The 17307-nt window shown below is 40.6% G+C and overlaps 3 protein-coding genes across 14 annotated transcripts in view; 1 reads left to right on the top strand and 2 right to left on the bottom strand.

Annotated features, from left to right (window-relative positions):
* The window catches only part of DYTN (dystrotelin), a 78073-nt gene that overhangs the window by 15365 nt on the left and 45401 nt on the right, over positions 1-17307 (top strand). For 8 of the 12 annotated variants that reach the window (XM_032114497.1, XM_032114503.1, XM_032114504.1 and 5 more), the window contains 5 exons: positions 1387-1457; positions 3516-3675; positions 4303-4774; positions 5318-5464; positions 6250-8669. In XM_032114497.1, coding sequence (XP_031970388.1) covers positions 1387-1457; positions 3516-3675; positions 4303-4774; positions 5318-5421 — 807 coding nt within the window. In that variant the 3' untranslated portion in view covers positions 5422-5464; positions 6250-8669. Of the gene's footprint in view, positions 1-1386; positions 1458-3515; positions 3676-4302; positions 4775-5317; positions 5465-6249; positions 11464-17307 lie in introns of those variants that run through there. The other 4 variants (XM_032114500.1, XM_032114498.1, XR_004241259.1 and 1 more) reach the window with 3 other exon arrangements.
* FAM237A (family with sequence similarity 237 member A) lies at positions 9182-13778 on the bottom strand. The gene is made up of 2 exons (XM_032114514.1): positions 13367-13778; positions 9182-9356 (listed from the first exon to the last, which is right to left on the bottom strand). The coding sequence occupies exons 1-2, from the start codon at positions 13773-13775 to the stop codon at positions 9208-9210; spliced, it is 558 nt and encodes a 185-aa protein (XP_031970405.1). The 5' UTR covers positions 13776-13778; the 3' UTR covers positions 9182-9207.
* Positions 14751-17307, bottom strand: part of ADAM23 (ADAM metallopeptidase domain 23) — an 83308-nt gene continuing 80751 nt past the window's right edge. Inside the window, exon 27 of the mRNA XM_032114487.1 lies at positions 14751-14762. The gene's annotated coding sequence lies outside the window, so the exon portion shown is untranslated. The remainder of the gene's footprint in view (positions 14763-17307) is intronic.

The following is a 17307-nucleotide window of genomic DNA, read 5'->3' on the forward strand; positions in this document are numbered from 1 at the left end:
AGATGAGTCTGGAGTCCTCTCGCTGTTCTGACAGTAAAAAAGGCCATCATGTCTTCCTACTGCAAGCAAATGTCAAAGAAGAATGCCTGAATTCTTATTAGGCTCAGGCCATTTTTGTTACCATGGAAATAGCAAGAGGACAGAATGGGTGCTCTTAGGATAAACCCAGAGCAGTGTCCACTCCAGCTAAAATAGCTAATGCACAAAAGGTCTCCATTAATCCATTCCCAGGTTCCCTCCATAGAAACAATGCTAAAAGAGTGGGTAGGACAGTGTAGCTAAGAGTAAGTACATAGCAATTTTTTGTTTCTATATTTTTTGAGAGATTGGTAGCTCTGCATTTATTCAGAATATAGGAACACTGGTTGTGTTCAAACCAGTTTGTGTCATCCACTCATCTTGTTCTTCCCAGGAGCCAAGGGGTGCAGTAACAGAGAGCTGGCCCCTGTGTGTCAGGTCACTCCTTTGGCTGCTACTCCTGTGCTGGCCTTTGGAAGACCTGTCTTTTAGAACTCCGTTGCTCAGCTCAAGATATAGTGCCAGCCAGCAGATATCTGCAGGAGAAGTTGTGGGCAGACATTGCTTAAACATAGAATTTTGACTGTTGGCATTTGTCATTTTAGAAAACAGCAGGACAGGACTTGCATCCCCGTGCTGGGATTCTTTCAGGTGCATTGCTCTCCTGTTTGTTTTCTCTTCTGGGCTGAGAATTCCTTTTGAGCAGTTTTATACTGATTTCCAAGATCTTATAGTGCAGATTATTTCCACTTTGATTCAAAAGATGTGGACAGTAAGTCTAATGCTTGCTTTTAATAGAATCCATGAACATGGAGGTCCTGGGTGATCCAGCTCTTAGTCTCATGATTTCCTGGTGGCCCTTGTTCCTGCCCAATTTATATCATGTCTCAAAAGTAGCTTAGCTGGAAAGTGTTTGTCTCCCTGACTTCTGGCTCCTGTTCCCTGCATGGTCCAGAGAATGCTACTTCCATCTAAGTCCAGGAGTTTCTCTTCTCTCTTCTACATACAGTCTCTCTCTCCATCTCCTTGTCTCAAAGCAGTTGTGGGACTTGGGAGAGATTATTCCCAGATCAGAATATTCCATTTTATAGAAATTTTTAAGGGTATGGATTTGTTCTAATTTCAAACAAATTCTCATACACTTAAATTTATCATAGAGCAAAGAATTTGTTCTATAGAATAAATTTTCCAGCCATTAGAAATACTTTAATGCATCTGTTGATTGTAATACGTTAGATTTAAAAAGCTAACTAGTAAATCTGTAAAACACACAAAATCCAAAATTTGCCTTGCACTCTTATAGTAAAACTTGCATATAAAAATGGTATTGCTGATAAAGTTATGGACACATACTTCTTTTTGTTTTAGGCAATAGTCTCTTTTGAAGCAGATGTGTTAAAAATGCACGAATCCATTAAAAGCATTCAGAGTGACAGCAGGTAGGTAAATGCAGTAGTACACTGACCGAAGACTGGTGGGCAGTGCTGTGCCAGCTGGAGGGCTAGAAGACAGATGATTTTTCCATACTTTGGAGATTTTGAGATTTAAAAAAGATCCTATCAAATGAGGATGAATAGTGAAAATTCAGCAACAAGAATTTTTTGATGGAGATCACCGAAAAAACAATGGCAAAGCAAAACATTTTGGTTTGCATTCATCAGCATTTCTGCAACTGCTAGTATATATTTCTAAAAGTAATTTTTAGGCAAAAAGATGTTCATCCACATAAAAATGTCAGAATAGCATACTTTTTCAAATTTTTCTCTGAATAAGGCTTAATGAAAACAAATTTCATAATTTGCATGAAGCTTTTAAATCAAAGTAGGATTTCTTCCTAAAAAATATGCTGTACATTGAATAGAAATTAATAGGCTGAATACAATAACTATTGGTATAAAATCCGTAAGAGTTTATCACAGAAGTTCCTTCTGATATTCAAACCTTCGACACTGTAAAATGTTAATTCCTAAATTAAAAATTTCTTGGGAGGCTTGTTTGCTTGGGTGGCATGACGGAGAGAAAGTTGGTGTATGAGCAACGATGCTTACCTCTTACTTGCATTTTTGCCTTCCACTCCTTCATTTTTGTAGTTATATATAAATGTGCTCTCTAGATAACCATGCCTATGACCACTGAAACTGATGGAATTACAGCAAAATGTAGAATTCGATCCTGAATCTACTCTCTTTATTTCCTTCAGTATGTTTAGTTCCCTCTGTTCCTGTTCTGTTTCATTCTAAGTACAATTGCTGCTCCAAATTCACACTAGGGCACTCCAAGATTAGAGCTAAACAACTGCAGTTTCATTTTAAGTCTGTTTTCACTTAGAGAGATATGGCAAAGATCTTCAGTTTTCATTTAGATTAGCAATCCTTGAGAGGATATTTGGGATGCCTGCTCCTATAATGCTGCATCACCCTCTGACCCAGAGCTTATCATAGTACTGGGTGAATGAATCACATTACTCATGGGAAGCTCTTTATTCTTGTTTGTGGACCAACTTCCAGCATTCACATGTCTGTTCACAGAACTGGGCTCTGAGTTGAAGGAAGACAGCATTTTACAGTGAGGAGCCCTTAAATGTTGTTATAATGGACCACTGTAGTATTAATTTTAATTTTAAATGGTCTGACTTGCTGTCCCATTCAGACAAATCTTGCATAATTCAAGTGAAACTGATGGGGCTCTTGTCTCTAAGCCAAAGCATAACCAAAAGAAAGTGAATCAGATGAACTTCTGAATGTAACTAAGCAAGGCAGATAACTATTTCACATCTGTGATATGAAGCAGTTGGGTTTATTATTGTAGTGTTAACAAACTTTACTGTCTCTACCTCAGCCATGAGGAAAGCAAAACTATTTTTACCCTGACTTCTTAGAGAAATCACAACTAGAACAGAATTATGGGTGGTATTTTTGTTATGCTATGCTCTGAGTAGGTAATTTCTAAATCTCTGTGTGCATGGGAGGGTGGTACTTCTAATTGCAAAAATTGCAGTGTTTTTTCAAGGACAAGTGGCCTGTGCAGAAGCTATTGGTATAATCAAAGACACTGCAGAGAATACCACGAGCAAGAAAAAACTCTATCAAAGGGGTAGAAGCTACTTTTACTTCATTGTTGCCCAGGCATGTAATGGGAATCTTTTGCAGGTCAGGGATTCGCTGTAAGTAGTTTGCTTCTATACAAAGGGACTGCTATTGTCTCTCCTGTTGCAGCCACCTTTGTGGGAAAGGTAAAACCCCAGGATGCAAGGTTCAGTCCTGGCCATAGTTCCACTCAGCTCTCATTTTTCCTCATCTAGAACACTCATATTTTTGCTAACTCCATGGATACAGTCAAGCTCCTGAAATATTGGCCTCTAATCCCAAAGCTGACAAAAACTTCCTGAACTAGTAGAGGGATAAAGGTTGTGCTAGAGCGTTTGCTTGTTTCTGTGACTGCGTATATTTGTGTATGTGTGGCCAAGCAAAAATCCCACCCTCCTGTATCTCTGGTAGGTACATGAAGAAGCAGTTCAAAAAATGGAAGGACAAAATGCAATTTCTTCATAACTGCCAGGAAGAAAAAAGCTGCAAAATAGAGGCAAAACTCCAAAGACTGAGAGTAAGCCATGAAAACCTGCAAATGATGCTGCAGCACATGAAGGAAGAAGTAAAGGTATAGTGATAGGTATATCAAGAATCATCACAGCTACAAGCCATTATTGAATACTAACAACTGCTTTTCCCGCAGAACAGCACTCTTAATGCTATTTCATGCACCTTTCACTGTATTTGCAGTCATCTTAGGCTCTTCTCTTCAGAGAAAGCATATAAGGTCTTTGCAGTAGGGATTTTCTTGTCATTCTGTGTGTATCTGGCATTAGCACAGATATCCATGTTAGGATGTTTAAATACTACTGCAGTGAAAATAATGAATATTCCAATAAGAATGAGAAAATGGTGTCCAACAGAAGTGTTAGATACTTCATTGCTGTCTGTTCTTCAGAGAAGAGTCAAAGTGCTGGCACTGAATAAATAAAATGTCATTTCTAATTTCTGTCTTTTATTGGGATGTAATACAGACATCTTATAGAAAATATTTTGTCTCTTTTCAATTGTAGTGATTCTTATCATCACAATTATTTCTGAGATTCTTGAAAGGCCCTTATTTCACAGAAAATGCATACATATTTTCCCCCTGCAGCATTTTTGTAGCACTTTCTGCAATGCTGTTTTAGTACTACTGGCTAACTGAAATATCAATTATTTTCACAGTGTATTTTCTGTGTTTTGTCTATTGTAGACAGTGTTGCAGTCATCAGAGAATCCTTTTGCACAGTGTCATAATACAATGCCAAGAAATCCACATGTTCTGCTGGAAAGGAGAATGCAGGGTGAATTAAATCCTGCCCAGATAAGACCCACTTCCAGAACACATGCAGAATGGAATTCTTTGAATCCCCCAAACCCTGTAAATAGAATGCAGCTTTTACAGGCACCTGAGGTTTCCACTGCAGTTGACTTTATGTTCTCAGATGACCCACTGGAGTCAGTGTCCCTGCGGAGTGACAAACACTTTATGGGACAGCAAAAAAAAGCAAAAGAGAAACAAACATATCTGCCTAAACTGACAGAAGACTCTCTCAGTGGAGTGAGGAATACAGTTCTTATTCCCACTGCAATGCAGATACTACCTGATGAGAAGGAAGTCAGAGAGGAAGGGGAACTGCTAATGATAAAACTGAAGGATACGTTGTCTCTCCAAACCCGACCAGGTATAAGTTCTCCAGTCATCTTGACACTGTCTTCTTACCTTCATCCAGTTTACTCCATAATATTGTTCATTATCATGTAACCCTCAGAGAAACTCAGAATCTTGCTTTAGCCTTTGTAGTATTATTCTATATGGTAAGGTAGAGCATATTCCAGATATAGCCCCTAATGCTGGACTGATTTGGAACTGGATGAGTGAAAGCTCCTAAGAGGAAATCAGTCTTAGCAGTCAATTAAGGAGTGAACTTGAACTGGTGAGGGCACAGAAGGTCTTTGCTCTTGCCACTTCTGTGACACTGTAACTATAACTCTAATCCTAGGAGACTTCCAGCAGTACAAAATCCCTCTGTAATCAATGGTCTTACACAGCAGAGCTTCGTTCAACACTCAGAATGCCTCACTTTTGATAATGAGGATGTAATAAGGAATATGACAGAAAAAGCTGGTGTTTCTACAGAGTTATCTTAGAGATTTATAAAGAGTTTTCTTGTGCTCTGGAAGCATCCAAAAGCTTGGAAAGACTTAAAATCTGTTCTACTTTTCAGCCCAACAAGCTGCTTTGCACCAGGAGTTCTTCTCTACAGCTGAGCATGTTTGCAGGTCCTTTTCTGACCTCATCAACCAAGTAATTTCACCAGCTTGTAAATGACAGAAACTACCATTCACCTTACAACTTCACTGAACTACTTAAGGTAATTGATGCCATGTCTCTTAAAAGAGACTCTTTAAAGTGTCTCGGATGCTGCCTTGTAATAACACAGCATGACAGATTTCTGCATTTACTGACTTCACCAGGAACATTTTGGAGAGCTGTGTCCCTTTTCTGTTGGTGGTTTCCAGCTCCTGTGCTGTGGATTCCTCAGCAGTGCAAACAATTGCTCATTTCTCTCTCTTTAGCTGTTGATATGCCATGGTCGAGTTACTTCCTTGGAATGGTGTATTTCTTGTTGATGCCAGCAACAAGGAAAACTTTTTCCCCTGTAATGTACAGAAGGATTTTGAAGATCTGAGAAATGGAAATTATTCAGTACCACTTCAGAGAGAAAAAAAATATAGAGTCAGTTACTTACTATCACTGTTTTGCAGGAGGTGCATAAAAATAGTAAATAAATATATTTGTATATGCTCAAAACCAGTTATGGTTCAAGAAAATTTGCATACTTTTAAGGATTTTAGTTATGTCACAGAAACTATACCAGCTTTCCAAGAAAGAAAATACTCCTAGTTTTTACAGAATTTTTTCTGTGATTACAAAGAAAATAAATTTCACTCCGGTGAACATAAAATATTTTTGGAAGCTCTGGGAGCAAAGCTAGGTAAATTACATATTCTGAAGCTTTTTTTCATATATAATCAAGCAGTGTTTAGGATGATGTGATTGAAAAGGCTAGTGAAAAGCACAGGGCTTAAGAAAAACTGCTCAGCAGAACTCCACATAGATTTTCCACATGGATTTTCCTTCTGTTGTATTTTTCAGGAGTTATAATCATCAAGATAAAGGGACTGCCTGACTCATTAAAGAGGCTAGAAATCTTGTTTTCTGTTGGTAGCACCACAGCCATCTTCTTGAAAGACCTTACACTGTGGCAGTGAGATTAATGAACATTCCTGGTTCTTTCTGCTAGTTTTAGTCAAAGGAGGCCTGAATTACACTTACTGCAAACACACAAGAATTTACAGCAAGAAGTAATGGTATGCTACTGGAAGCTAACAAGTGGTTTGTCTCTAGCAAAGGAACTGTAAAGAGGGTGAAAATTAAAGAAAAGAAACTTATTGAGGGAGGAGATCATTGGAAAGTGGGTATACCCATATAATAACATAAATAAATATACTGTGAGATAGAAGCTTAGTAGCTTTTGCAATATGCCAGTGCCAAGAGACACACACAACAATCCAAGAAACTTAACTGTTGATTATGGGAAGATACCTGTCAGCTTCTGACGAGGATTTAAATCTCCTTTTAGTGCCTGCATCTGAATTAAACTTGGTTGGAAACAGTAGCAACTGACAACTGCTGGTTTGGTCTGAAGCAACGTTGAACAGACCTGGAGTACAAACTCTTACAAATAGATATTCCTGAACTACCATGAACTCTTCTTTCATGGCAGTATGTAAAGACTCAAAGAAGTGTTTTCCATGCTAAGAAGCAGTTGTTTAGCTCCCAGATCCCTGTAAGATGAAAGGGACAAAATCACAAGGTCTTTATTTTGTTGTTATTCAGTTCAGCTGACAGTGAAGGAACTTCAGTCAGACATGTTCATCCCATCCTTCTTGTGACATGCTCTGACTGAGAAACAGTAAGCCAGGAATGGTATCTGCAAAAACAGTCTTAGCTCACTCAAAGATCTGCCATGAAGTTTATAAGAAAGAGTGGTAGGATGCAATATCCTGTCTTTAAACACAGTGACATTTTTAAATGTTCCTGTATAGCAGATCTACTTTAATCTCCTACTCAGAGCCCTTGTTTGGTTTTTTTTTTTAATATAGCCATTCTTTCATCACTTCACTCTGTCACTTGCAGGGTTACATGCAGTTATTTGCATCCCCTTTTTTATTTCAGCACAGTTAGTAACACAGATTGTCTCTTTACATCAGCAATTTCCAAGTGTTCTCCATAGTGTGATCTATCCTAGAGTTTCATCTGCTTTGTCAGTCTTGCCCATTGCCTCAAAAGCTGAATTTTGCTACAGCCTATTAATTAAGACGCTTACTGAAGCAGAGAAGTATTGCAAATTCATTTAAGCTAAATATCATCTTGGCCCATAGTGGTATTTCTGTCTGAAGGGAGGAAGAAAGCTGCCATGAGCCATTTCCTAAGGGATCCTGTTGTTGCAGGTGGGACTTATCTAAAGTGGAAGCACTAACATCTGCCCAAAGGGCCCTGTGGAAAAGCATCTAAGTTAAACAGGACCCGTTCAGAGAATCTGTCTGGTTTGACAATTGCTAGAGCTCGGGAGCCTATGGGAACAGGTAACACCTGCTTTACTCCAATACCAATCCTCCTGGGCTGAGGCAGCCAGCCCTTAACACTTTTTGTTAGGTGCTGGTCTTGGTAGTTGTAGGGACTGTGAGTGAAGACTCTCTCTCTTATATGGATACAAAGTTTCAAAATGGGGCTTTTAGGTGTATTAATATAATGAAAGTAATTATCAGCATAGGTACAGGAGTGAGCAGATCTGTTGTAACAATGCTCTTGCTGCCCTCCCACGTGGTAGCAAAGCACTCTCATAGGCTGTGGCTGCATTTGGGGGTCTGTTGCTGAGTATACTGAACTGTGTGTTCCTGTGTTTATCCTGCTTTAGTGTTCTCTCCTCTCTTGAACATTTAAATGGCGTGTTGCATGCTTAACTTGAAGCACAAATTCAGTACTATTGAAGCTGTTAGCCCTCTTACAGTATTTTGTTTGCTTCCTTAAGTCTGGATTTCCCCCAATGGGACTGTGTTTAAGCCTTATTTTGTTCAGGCCACTAACCATTTCAAGATTTCTTTACACATTTTGTTACTTGAACCTATTTCTGCAAGCTGATGAACAATCAGGAAGCCAGTTTTTCTGTGGGTATTTGCAAAAAAGAAAAAAACCCCAAACCACCAAATATTGCTACATGCTCAAGGAAAGAAACTTTGAATGAACAGTTAAGTGTAATTGCCCTGGAAAGATGACATTTGTAGTTACATCCAGCCAGTCTGGCAATGGAAATAATTTACACCATAAAAGCATTAAATGTTACCTGCCATAAGTTATTTTGCATTAGTTTAGTGTCCAATTGCCTATTAGGGTTATCAATAAGAGTCAGAAGAAACTGATTTTTCTACAAAGAACTTGTAAACTAAAAAAGAAGCAAATGCAAGTTATATATGAGAATTCTTGTGATTAAACATTTTAAGTATGAAAGCAGAGGAGCTGGTAAAATCTGTTAACCCTTTTACTGGAAAACTGAAAACATTTTTGGGAGGTATTTTTCATGTAGAAATATGTACTATTTTTCTTTAGTGGGATGATGTCTTTGAGCAGGGGCTGCTTTGTACAAGTGTACAGCTATGCATACAATCAAACATCACCATCTTGACTCTAATCCTGTCTTGGAGCCAGTGGAGGTTTTTTGACAACTTCCTTCTCTGCTTGTCTGTGTTTTATTGAAGGATCAGTTATTTCCTGTTTCAGCACCCAAAAGACAATAGTTTGAACAGATCACATGTATTACAGAAGCCTGATATGCACACAGATTAAAGTAGGCAACTGCTTGTAAATCATGCAGTTTAGTATGGAGGCTAAATTCATAGGTAATTAAGAAAACCCATAAGTCCAAGTTAATCAGACATGTAGTGCTCGAAGTTAGAGGCCTTCTTCCACCACATAAATTGACATCAATGGGGATTAAAATGCAAAAAAATAAAGAGAAGTAGTTAAAAATTCTCTACAAATCAAAATCTTAGACTAAGTGTGTAATTTCCTCTTTTTTCCTAGCTCTCCAATGATTCTTCCAAGTAATATAGATCTACTTTTGTGTATGTGGATAGTTATTAAATCTTCAAATGAGTCTTTCTTCTTCAGAACTGGTGACCTCTGAATATGAGAAAATGTCCCTGAAAAGTGACATAAAAATGCATATAAGTAAATAATTTCCAAACAGCAAAGAGCAGCTGAATACTCAGTTTCCCACATCCATGTTTCCTCTGCCTTTAGCTGCTGCTGGTCCTCATTTTATCAGCATTACCCCCAAGCCTCTTGCTCTGGTGATAGCCATATCCCTCCATTTGCAAGTTGCCTTTCAGTGTCAAGTCACTTTGATCTTTTCCCTCAGTAGGGACCTTTTCCTTTAGTCTATCTGTAACACTCTTCTACTTGTAATTAGCAGAATCAAAGTGCTTAAGACTACTAGGAATCCTACTGACTGGCTTGTTCTCAACCTCTCTGCACAGCGGGTGAGATCTCTCACACTGTCTAGTAGAACATTTGTTATTTCCTTGAGGAACTGTGGGGCGTTTTCTTTGCAATGGTCTCTAAAACGCAGCAGATTGTTTTTCTTTCTTTTAGACATACTTGTCTTCTGAAAAAGTAACTGGTTAGCACAATATTTGCTTACTTATCAGACCTCAAATGTACAATAGCCTTTACCCCACTACCCTCCCTAGCACCCTGCAGAGTTGGAAGTTATATCTGTCTTGGGCCAGGTGCAAGGGCTGGTCTGAGTCTAATCACCTGCACCTGTGAGGGAGGTGTGCACAGCTGAGGCCACTGAGTGGGAAGGGGCCGGGGGACTGCTGGGTGAGGAGAAAAGAGGCGGAGGCTGTATAGTTTTCAGATGTTTCTAGAGAGGATATGCTATGTGGCTTCTTGAGGAGGATCTTCTTATATAGCTGCTCTTCAGGAAGATTGCTGTGAGTACAAAAGCTATGTTTTCCTTGTGGTTTTGAAATCTTATTTTGATTAAGAGTTGTTGTAACTATAATGTAACTTCAGTGTTGTAATGGATTCAAAATGCATTTATGAAACCTGCTTTTTCATAGTGTTTGGATTTTGTTAGACAAAAGGGGTGAATACTAAAGATAGCTTGGCTAGGTAACTGAAAAACTCTCCCTACTTGTCTCAACTTAAAGCTGATTAACACTTCTCTGCAAAATATCTAGGGAAGCTGAAATGCTGCTGGGTTAAGTAGGAGTTTAGGTGGATTGAGACAGTTTGTCAGGTTACTCATATCCAACTGTTCTGATTTTGTAGTATTTTTTACGGCTTGTGTAGAGTTTAAGAGTGTCCTCAAACTGTGAGTACAGTCAAAAGCCTGGAGGGATTAGACTGGTCCAGAAAACAGTGTTTGAATCTGTAAGTCGGGAACTGGGCTACTTGTCCCACTTCTTGGTGCACACTTGAAGAGAATTGTTTCCCAGGAAGACCAAGTATGGGTAACTGTGGAAGTGCTTCTAAAATGTGCCAAAATAGTTTTGTTTGGTACTACTGAAAAGTGCTTACCAAGGGCTTTGCTAGTTTTTTTTGCTTGGAGGACTTTTTTTTTTTTTTTCCCTTGGAAAAAAGAGTTCCTGATAATACTCAATCTTCACAAGTAGGATTTATCCATTAGTTCTGAAATGTAATGCTAATAATAACACCTTAACATCAGTATTTCTGTGCCAAGTTCAGATTTCTGTCTTGCTTTTCCAATTCAGTGATATTTTTAAGAAACTACAGAGAATACAGGTTACAGGTTGCTCCTCATTCCTGATTTATGATCCTGTTTGTAATTTTAAAAAACCCAAAACAAACCCCAAATATATGGAAATTTTAACTATTGAAGAGGAATAAGATGAAAAACTTTGGTATGAAGCAATAAAGTTATCAGCTGTTGCAAAAGTAACAGTATAAAGCAAAAAAAATTGTTTCATTTTTGGATTTCTAGTATAAGCTTACTGAAAGCTATTTATACCTGCCCATGTAGGTGTGAAGTACACAAGATAATTTAAATGCTGTTAGTGCTGCTCATGGGGCTGAGAAAACAGGCTTGTACCTCTCTTTATGCATAGGTGGTAATTCTGTTCCTCATCATTTGCTGTGCAATTTTGATCTGCATTTATTACCAATTGATTTTTACTTTCACTAATGAAATAAGGCAGTAGGATCACAGGTTACAAAGATTAAAACAGCTGGCTTTGTTAAGAAACTGTGAGACTTGGATGAGAAGTTAGCTCCTCCAAAAAAGAATTAGGCTGTCACTGCTATAAGCTGCCTGCTACAGACTGATGTTAATCAGTCGTACAGAGAAATCAGATTAACTGATTACAATTCACAAAACAAAGAGGGTGTGAATACTTAGTAGTACTTAAAATCTCTTTATATATGAGTAAAGAAAAGTCAGAATTTATCATAAAACCCTTAATTTGATTCTCCAAAATACATCAGACTGTTACTCTTTAATCTTGACTGGAACAAAAGCTCTTTGTTTAGGAAAATCACAGTGTGATATAGATATGTAGAGCCAGATGTAAACAAAAGGCTAAGTGGGAGTTTAGACAGTGATATTCAAAGCTGCAATCCTAAACAAAAATTAATCTGGTGCTTTAGCCTGGTGGGTTATCTCAGTTTTTGACTGCCTCGTGTGTCTAAAGCTGCATTCTGTTTGCACCCAAAAGTGCGTCAGTCTGGTAAGGATTGAGCAACTTATTGCCTTTGTGATGACTTAAGAGCACTTGGAAACCAGAAGTGGGTTCTGTGCTGCATGCCAACAGAGTAAAGATCCAGTCAGAGCTATGTGATAGCTCAGATTCTTTGCAGAGCAGGATAGGATCCAGTTGTTGCTTTTAAAATGCAGGTAGTGGTTGTTTGACTCATAGTTTAGAAACTGACCCTGTGTGTGTGGGGTTTTGAGTCTGAGGGGATTGATTCAAACTCAACTCCTATCTCAAGGCCCAGGATACTGCCTGTAGGTAACAGGGTAAGGACCTCTCAGTCCTTCCTATCCCAAATTCTAACTTTCAATACCCCAAAATTTTTTAGGGCAAGACTGGAATTGTCCAGTGGTATATTGTCCCTGGGGTGCGAGAACCCTGAGTTCAGGTCCATTTTTTAGAGACGCTCTAAGGGATACTTGCTCAGAGAGGCTCTTCACTATTCCATGAACATTCCCCCAAACATCATAATAACTTAAGACACTGCTCTAGGAGGTGGAGATAAGGGTCTCAATCCATTGAAGTGTTAAGGCAGTTCTGCCTTCTCAGTGTGGGCCCGATGCGCTACGTTGTTGGTGATGGCAACAGCACTTCTACCTCTCCATCAAATTACAGCACCTACCCCTATCTGAAAGTGGATATTCTCCAGGCAAGAATACATCTGTTGGTAGCAGGATCAGAACTGAAGCCTTGGAAGGGACTGAGATTTAGGAAAAGCTATACTGTGTCTCCTTCCTGGGAATGAGGAGGGTAAGTGACATGCATATGGAGAGGGGTCTGGTAGTTCTCTGGGGCTGGGAACCTGGAGACTAGGAATTGCAGCATTTAGTGCCACAGGTGGTGGTGTTCTTCCTGGAGCTGTAGTCGTGTATGAAAGCCTGTATGCATCTGAGTCCTAGGTCTGTTTCCATTGTGTGTTGGGTAAAGTTACCAATATGGAAATGGAAAATACCTAGTGGCTGACTGCTAGATGGCAAGTAGACATACCCTTACCCTTCTGCTGAAAGACTGCCACTCTCCCCAACAGCACCAGTGCAATGCACTCCTCTCAGAATGGAGAGTTCAGAACTAGCCTGTTCATAGCACAACTGTGGTAAAAATGCTGCTGTGGAAGAATATGTTGGTATATTCAGCACTGAGCTGCCTTCTTTGTTTGAATACTCCTGTATTACACTTTCTGCTGCTTCTCCTACCCCATCAAACAGAAACTTAAAAGCTGTTATTGGAGTTCAGGTTGTTTGGAGGTCAAAGTTTCCCTGAGATCACATTGAACATAAACATAGCTCTACACTTGACTGGGAGGAGTAGGGGGTTTTTGCACAGCACTGTCCTCTGTTTCTGTCCTATTACCACATAGCACAATAGGTCTCAATCTCTTTTCTTTCCCACTAGACTCTAATTATGGCCCATTAGACACATATTAAAAGTGTAGCGACCTTGGTTTCTCCCTGTGAACTGAGAATGTAGGGTAGCAATCTTCTGCTCAGCTTCTGCCAGCTGCCTTCTGCCTAGGCCATGGGTTCTGGAGAGCACACAGTCCACATAGATATCCCAGAAGAGCTGAGCCAGATCCCAGAACAAAGCCCCATGTTTCAAGTTCTCTGAGGATTTCAGAAAGATCATGAAGTCCCAAAAGCCACTGACAGAGTCAGAAATGCGAGGCTTCCTCATCTCTAGTAGAACAGCTGAGGAGGATTCCCAGCACTGGGGGTCTGCTCGCCCAAGAGCTAGTGGATCAATTTGACTATGGCAGAGGAAGGGTTTCACACAGAACACTGCCATAAGTAAGAGAGAGCAGGTGAGTCTCATGGTGCAGTGGATTCTTCCTCTGCTTCCAAGATCCATTGTGTCACTGAAATATAAGAAAACCAAGAGAAGCTGAAAAACATCTCACTCTTAGACCCAAGAATAAGGTCCTGGTACTTTACATGATATACAAGGCACTCAGATATTGTTTCTCTGCTCCTTAAAGATTTGTGTATGCTTTTGCATATATATAAATACTAGAGGAGTTTCGATGCTCTATGCAGCAGAAACGTGTGTAAAAATTTTTCACTCATCCTCAAATCTTATCTGGAAGTCCTTAATATCAAAAGCCTTTTGCCATTTTTGCTTTACAGATCCCTAATCTTTTTCAGTAAAAATCCATTCCTTTTTACATAATTTAAGCCTTTAGGCACTCTTGCTTTTCTCAAAATTTTATGAGCCCTTTAAAATAGTCTTCAGAATCACAAGGATCACTGGACAGCAGGTGGAAAACTTTTGTTGAAAATGTGTTTTAATGGCTCTAATTAATGGAGGTTGCAAATTCATGCAGTGACCAGGATTGGTTTACGTGCTAAAATGCAGAACAGTTCTGAAAAGAGGGTATAGCAAAGCCATCACATAGCAGCTGTATTGTACAACATGTACACATGCATATAGAAACAGAACAGTTCAGGTTGCAAGGGACCTTTAAAGCTCTCTAGTGCAACCCTTCTGCCATTGGCAGGGACATCTTCAGCTACATCTGGTTGCCCAGAATCCTGTCCAACCTGACCTTGACTGTTTTCAGGGATGGGGCATCTTCCACCTCTCTGAACAGCCTGTTCCAGGGTTTCATGACCTTCATTGTAAAAGTTTTTTTTATATATATATATATATATATATATATATATATCTTATCTAAATTGATCCTCCTTCAGTTAGAAGCCATCACCCTTTGTCCTATTGCAACAGGCTCTGCTAAAGATCCTGTCCCCATCTTTCCTATAGGTGCTCTTTAAGTACTGGAAGGCTGCAACAAGCTCTCCCTGGAGCCTGCTCTTCTCCAGGCTGAACAGCCCCAACTTTCTCAGCCTTTCCTTACAGGAGAGCTACTTCACTCCTCTCATCATTTTTGTGGCCCTTCTCTGGACTTGCTCGAACAGGTCCATGTCTTTCCTGTGCTGAGACGTGTATGTATATATAGATATCTATATAGATAGATATATATATATATATAGTACCGGTGTGTATTGCAGATCACTAAGAATTGTCTGTTTGTTAAAACTGTGAAATTTGCTAAGTAGTATCTATAACTGATGGGTGGAAATTCTGAGAATGATAACCTTTTGTGGCCAGAAAGGGCCAGTTGTCTCCATCAGATTTCATTTCTAGTATGTACTACTCTGTTGTATTTTCAAAAATGCTTCTAGCATTTCTGATATTGTAACAAGTTTGGGGGTTGTTTTTAGTGTAGCTCATGGCGCACAGAGAACTTCCTATTTGTGGAAATCAGCAACATCTGAGGTCAGCATTTAGGACAAAATTCTGTTTAATGTATGTGCTGATCTGCTGAGTATTCATGCTTGTACATTTTCAGTTTGATTGTTGGGGGTGGGGAAGCTACTTCTCTTAATGAGCTAGATAAGCAGCTGGCTTTTTATGTAGAAAGTCTCTTCCACGAGTGATCCTGAAGAAGTGTTCCTTTGCTATGTGAAGGAAAATGCCAAAGGCAGGATATGGATGCGCAGAGGGATTGTACATGAAAGGTAGCCCAGCCACAGCCTGTGTATGAGACTAGGGAAGAGTAGGCTGCTTTGTGGAACATATTTCATTGTAGAGCGAAAGGACTCTTCAGAGATTTCGGTCCTAGCAATGATATTCTTACCTAGCCTCTTGTCTGGCTATCTGGTTTGGTTCTGGGAGCATTTTTGAGGTATTCAGACTATTCAGAATTTGCTCCCCAACTGCTTAGAGTCCCTTTTTAATCCAAGTTGGGATCTTGTGAAAAGAGCTGGCTTGACAGGCCTGGACCTGAACATTGCATTTAAGGAATAAAAGAGGGCCAGCTTGTTCTTCCCACACTGCCCTGCCTAGTGGATGTCACTTATGACAGTGGTGGTAGTAATGGGGCTGTCCTCCTGCTGCTCCCAAGGTCCCCAAGAAACATCATTCTTCTGTACCCTAGTCCACAAGGCAGGTTTTGATTGCTTTCTCAGAAGCAAGCCAAAAACATCCTGTGAGTCATTACTTCAATCTTGTTTGTGCATCAGAGCCCTTCCGCTGGGCACAGACACCTATGTATGCCATGCAGTATGCACATACCTGTTTACTGAGACTTTTTCAAGGGACATAATTAACTTTGTCAAGTTTCTGGTTTTCAAAGCAATTTAGCAATCTCAGATATGACAATGGTGGGTGGGGAGACAGACATGGGGCGGGGGGGTGGGGAGCCCCAAAACAAAGGAATAATACTAAAACAGTCTATTAATACTAAATATTAAAATTTAAATGATGGATCTGTGACTTTGACAGAGCCCATCTCATTTGTACAGGTTAACAACTTAACTGGTTGCTTTACATTTTCTGCTTCCCAGCGCCTATTCTAAACTTTCTAAGTTACAAAACTAGCTAAGATGAGGGCTCTGGATTTGCCAAAACAAAGGGGACAGCCCTGGGCAGGGAGCTGGTAGGGCATTAATATGAGAATTGGTGCCCTTAAAAGTATGATGTGCATGGCATTTAGCAAAGGCCACTAGTCCTTATGGTCTGGTCAAACTCAGGGCAGCATTGTGCTGTTAGTCTTCTACAAGGTTCAAGATTGTATTTTTTTTTAGATATTTGAGAGCTGGAGGGGATGCTCAGGAAACGCAGATTTCATTAATCTCTTACCTGTGTGTGTGGTGAATGCTTCCATGCAATTCCTTCCCTACACCCTCCAATCTTTAGATCTTTCTGTCCATAGATTGAAGTTTGTGTGCGTGTGTGAGTGCTATTTACACTTTCTGCTTCTGACTTTTCCCACCCTCCCCTTTTATCCCTGCTTCTCCTTGCAGTTTAGTTTCCCGCTCCACTCCTCGTCATGGATATGCCTTCCAATAATAATTAAAAAGTTAATCAGTTAACTTGTTATCATTTAACTTGGAGCTCTCACTTACGGATAGTCCCTCGGCGTGAGGCTGCCACGGCCGGTCCCGGGCCGGGTGCCCGCTCCGGCGCAGCATCCCCGGGCAGCTACCGAGGCTCCGGGCAGCGCCGGACTCCGCCGCCGCTCCCGTCCCGCTCCCGTCCCGCTCCCGTCCCGCTCCGCCCCGGCGCCGCCCGCAGCTCCCAGCGCTTACCTCGGCGCTCTGGCCAGGACTCTCCGAGCCCGCTGCCGCCGCCGCGCTCCTTAAGAAGCCGGAGCGGGCAGCCCCGCTTAGTTTTTACGTCAGGGCTCGGGAGCAGCCCCCACCCCCTGGGCCCGGCCGCTGCTCCCGGGCACCCGGAGCTCCCTCCTTCTCTGTGCGGAGCTGCCCTTGCTGCAAGTCTGCTCCGCTTCTCTGCCCCCCTTGTCCTCCTCTGCTTGCGGATCCCGGCCCTCCCGGGCCAGCCTGGTGGCCATGCTGCCTCTGGCCGAGGGGAAGGGGTGCGC

Source organism: Corvus moneduloides, chromosome 7 (assembly GCF_009650955.1).
Source record: "Corvus moneduloides isolate bCorMon1 chromosome 7, bCorMon1.pri, whole genome shotgun sequence".
In the NCBI taxonomy this organism is placed as follows: domain Eukaryota; kingdom Metazoa; phylum Chordata; class Aves; order Passeriformes; family Corvidae; genus Corvus; species Corvus moneduloides.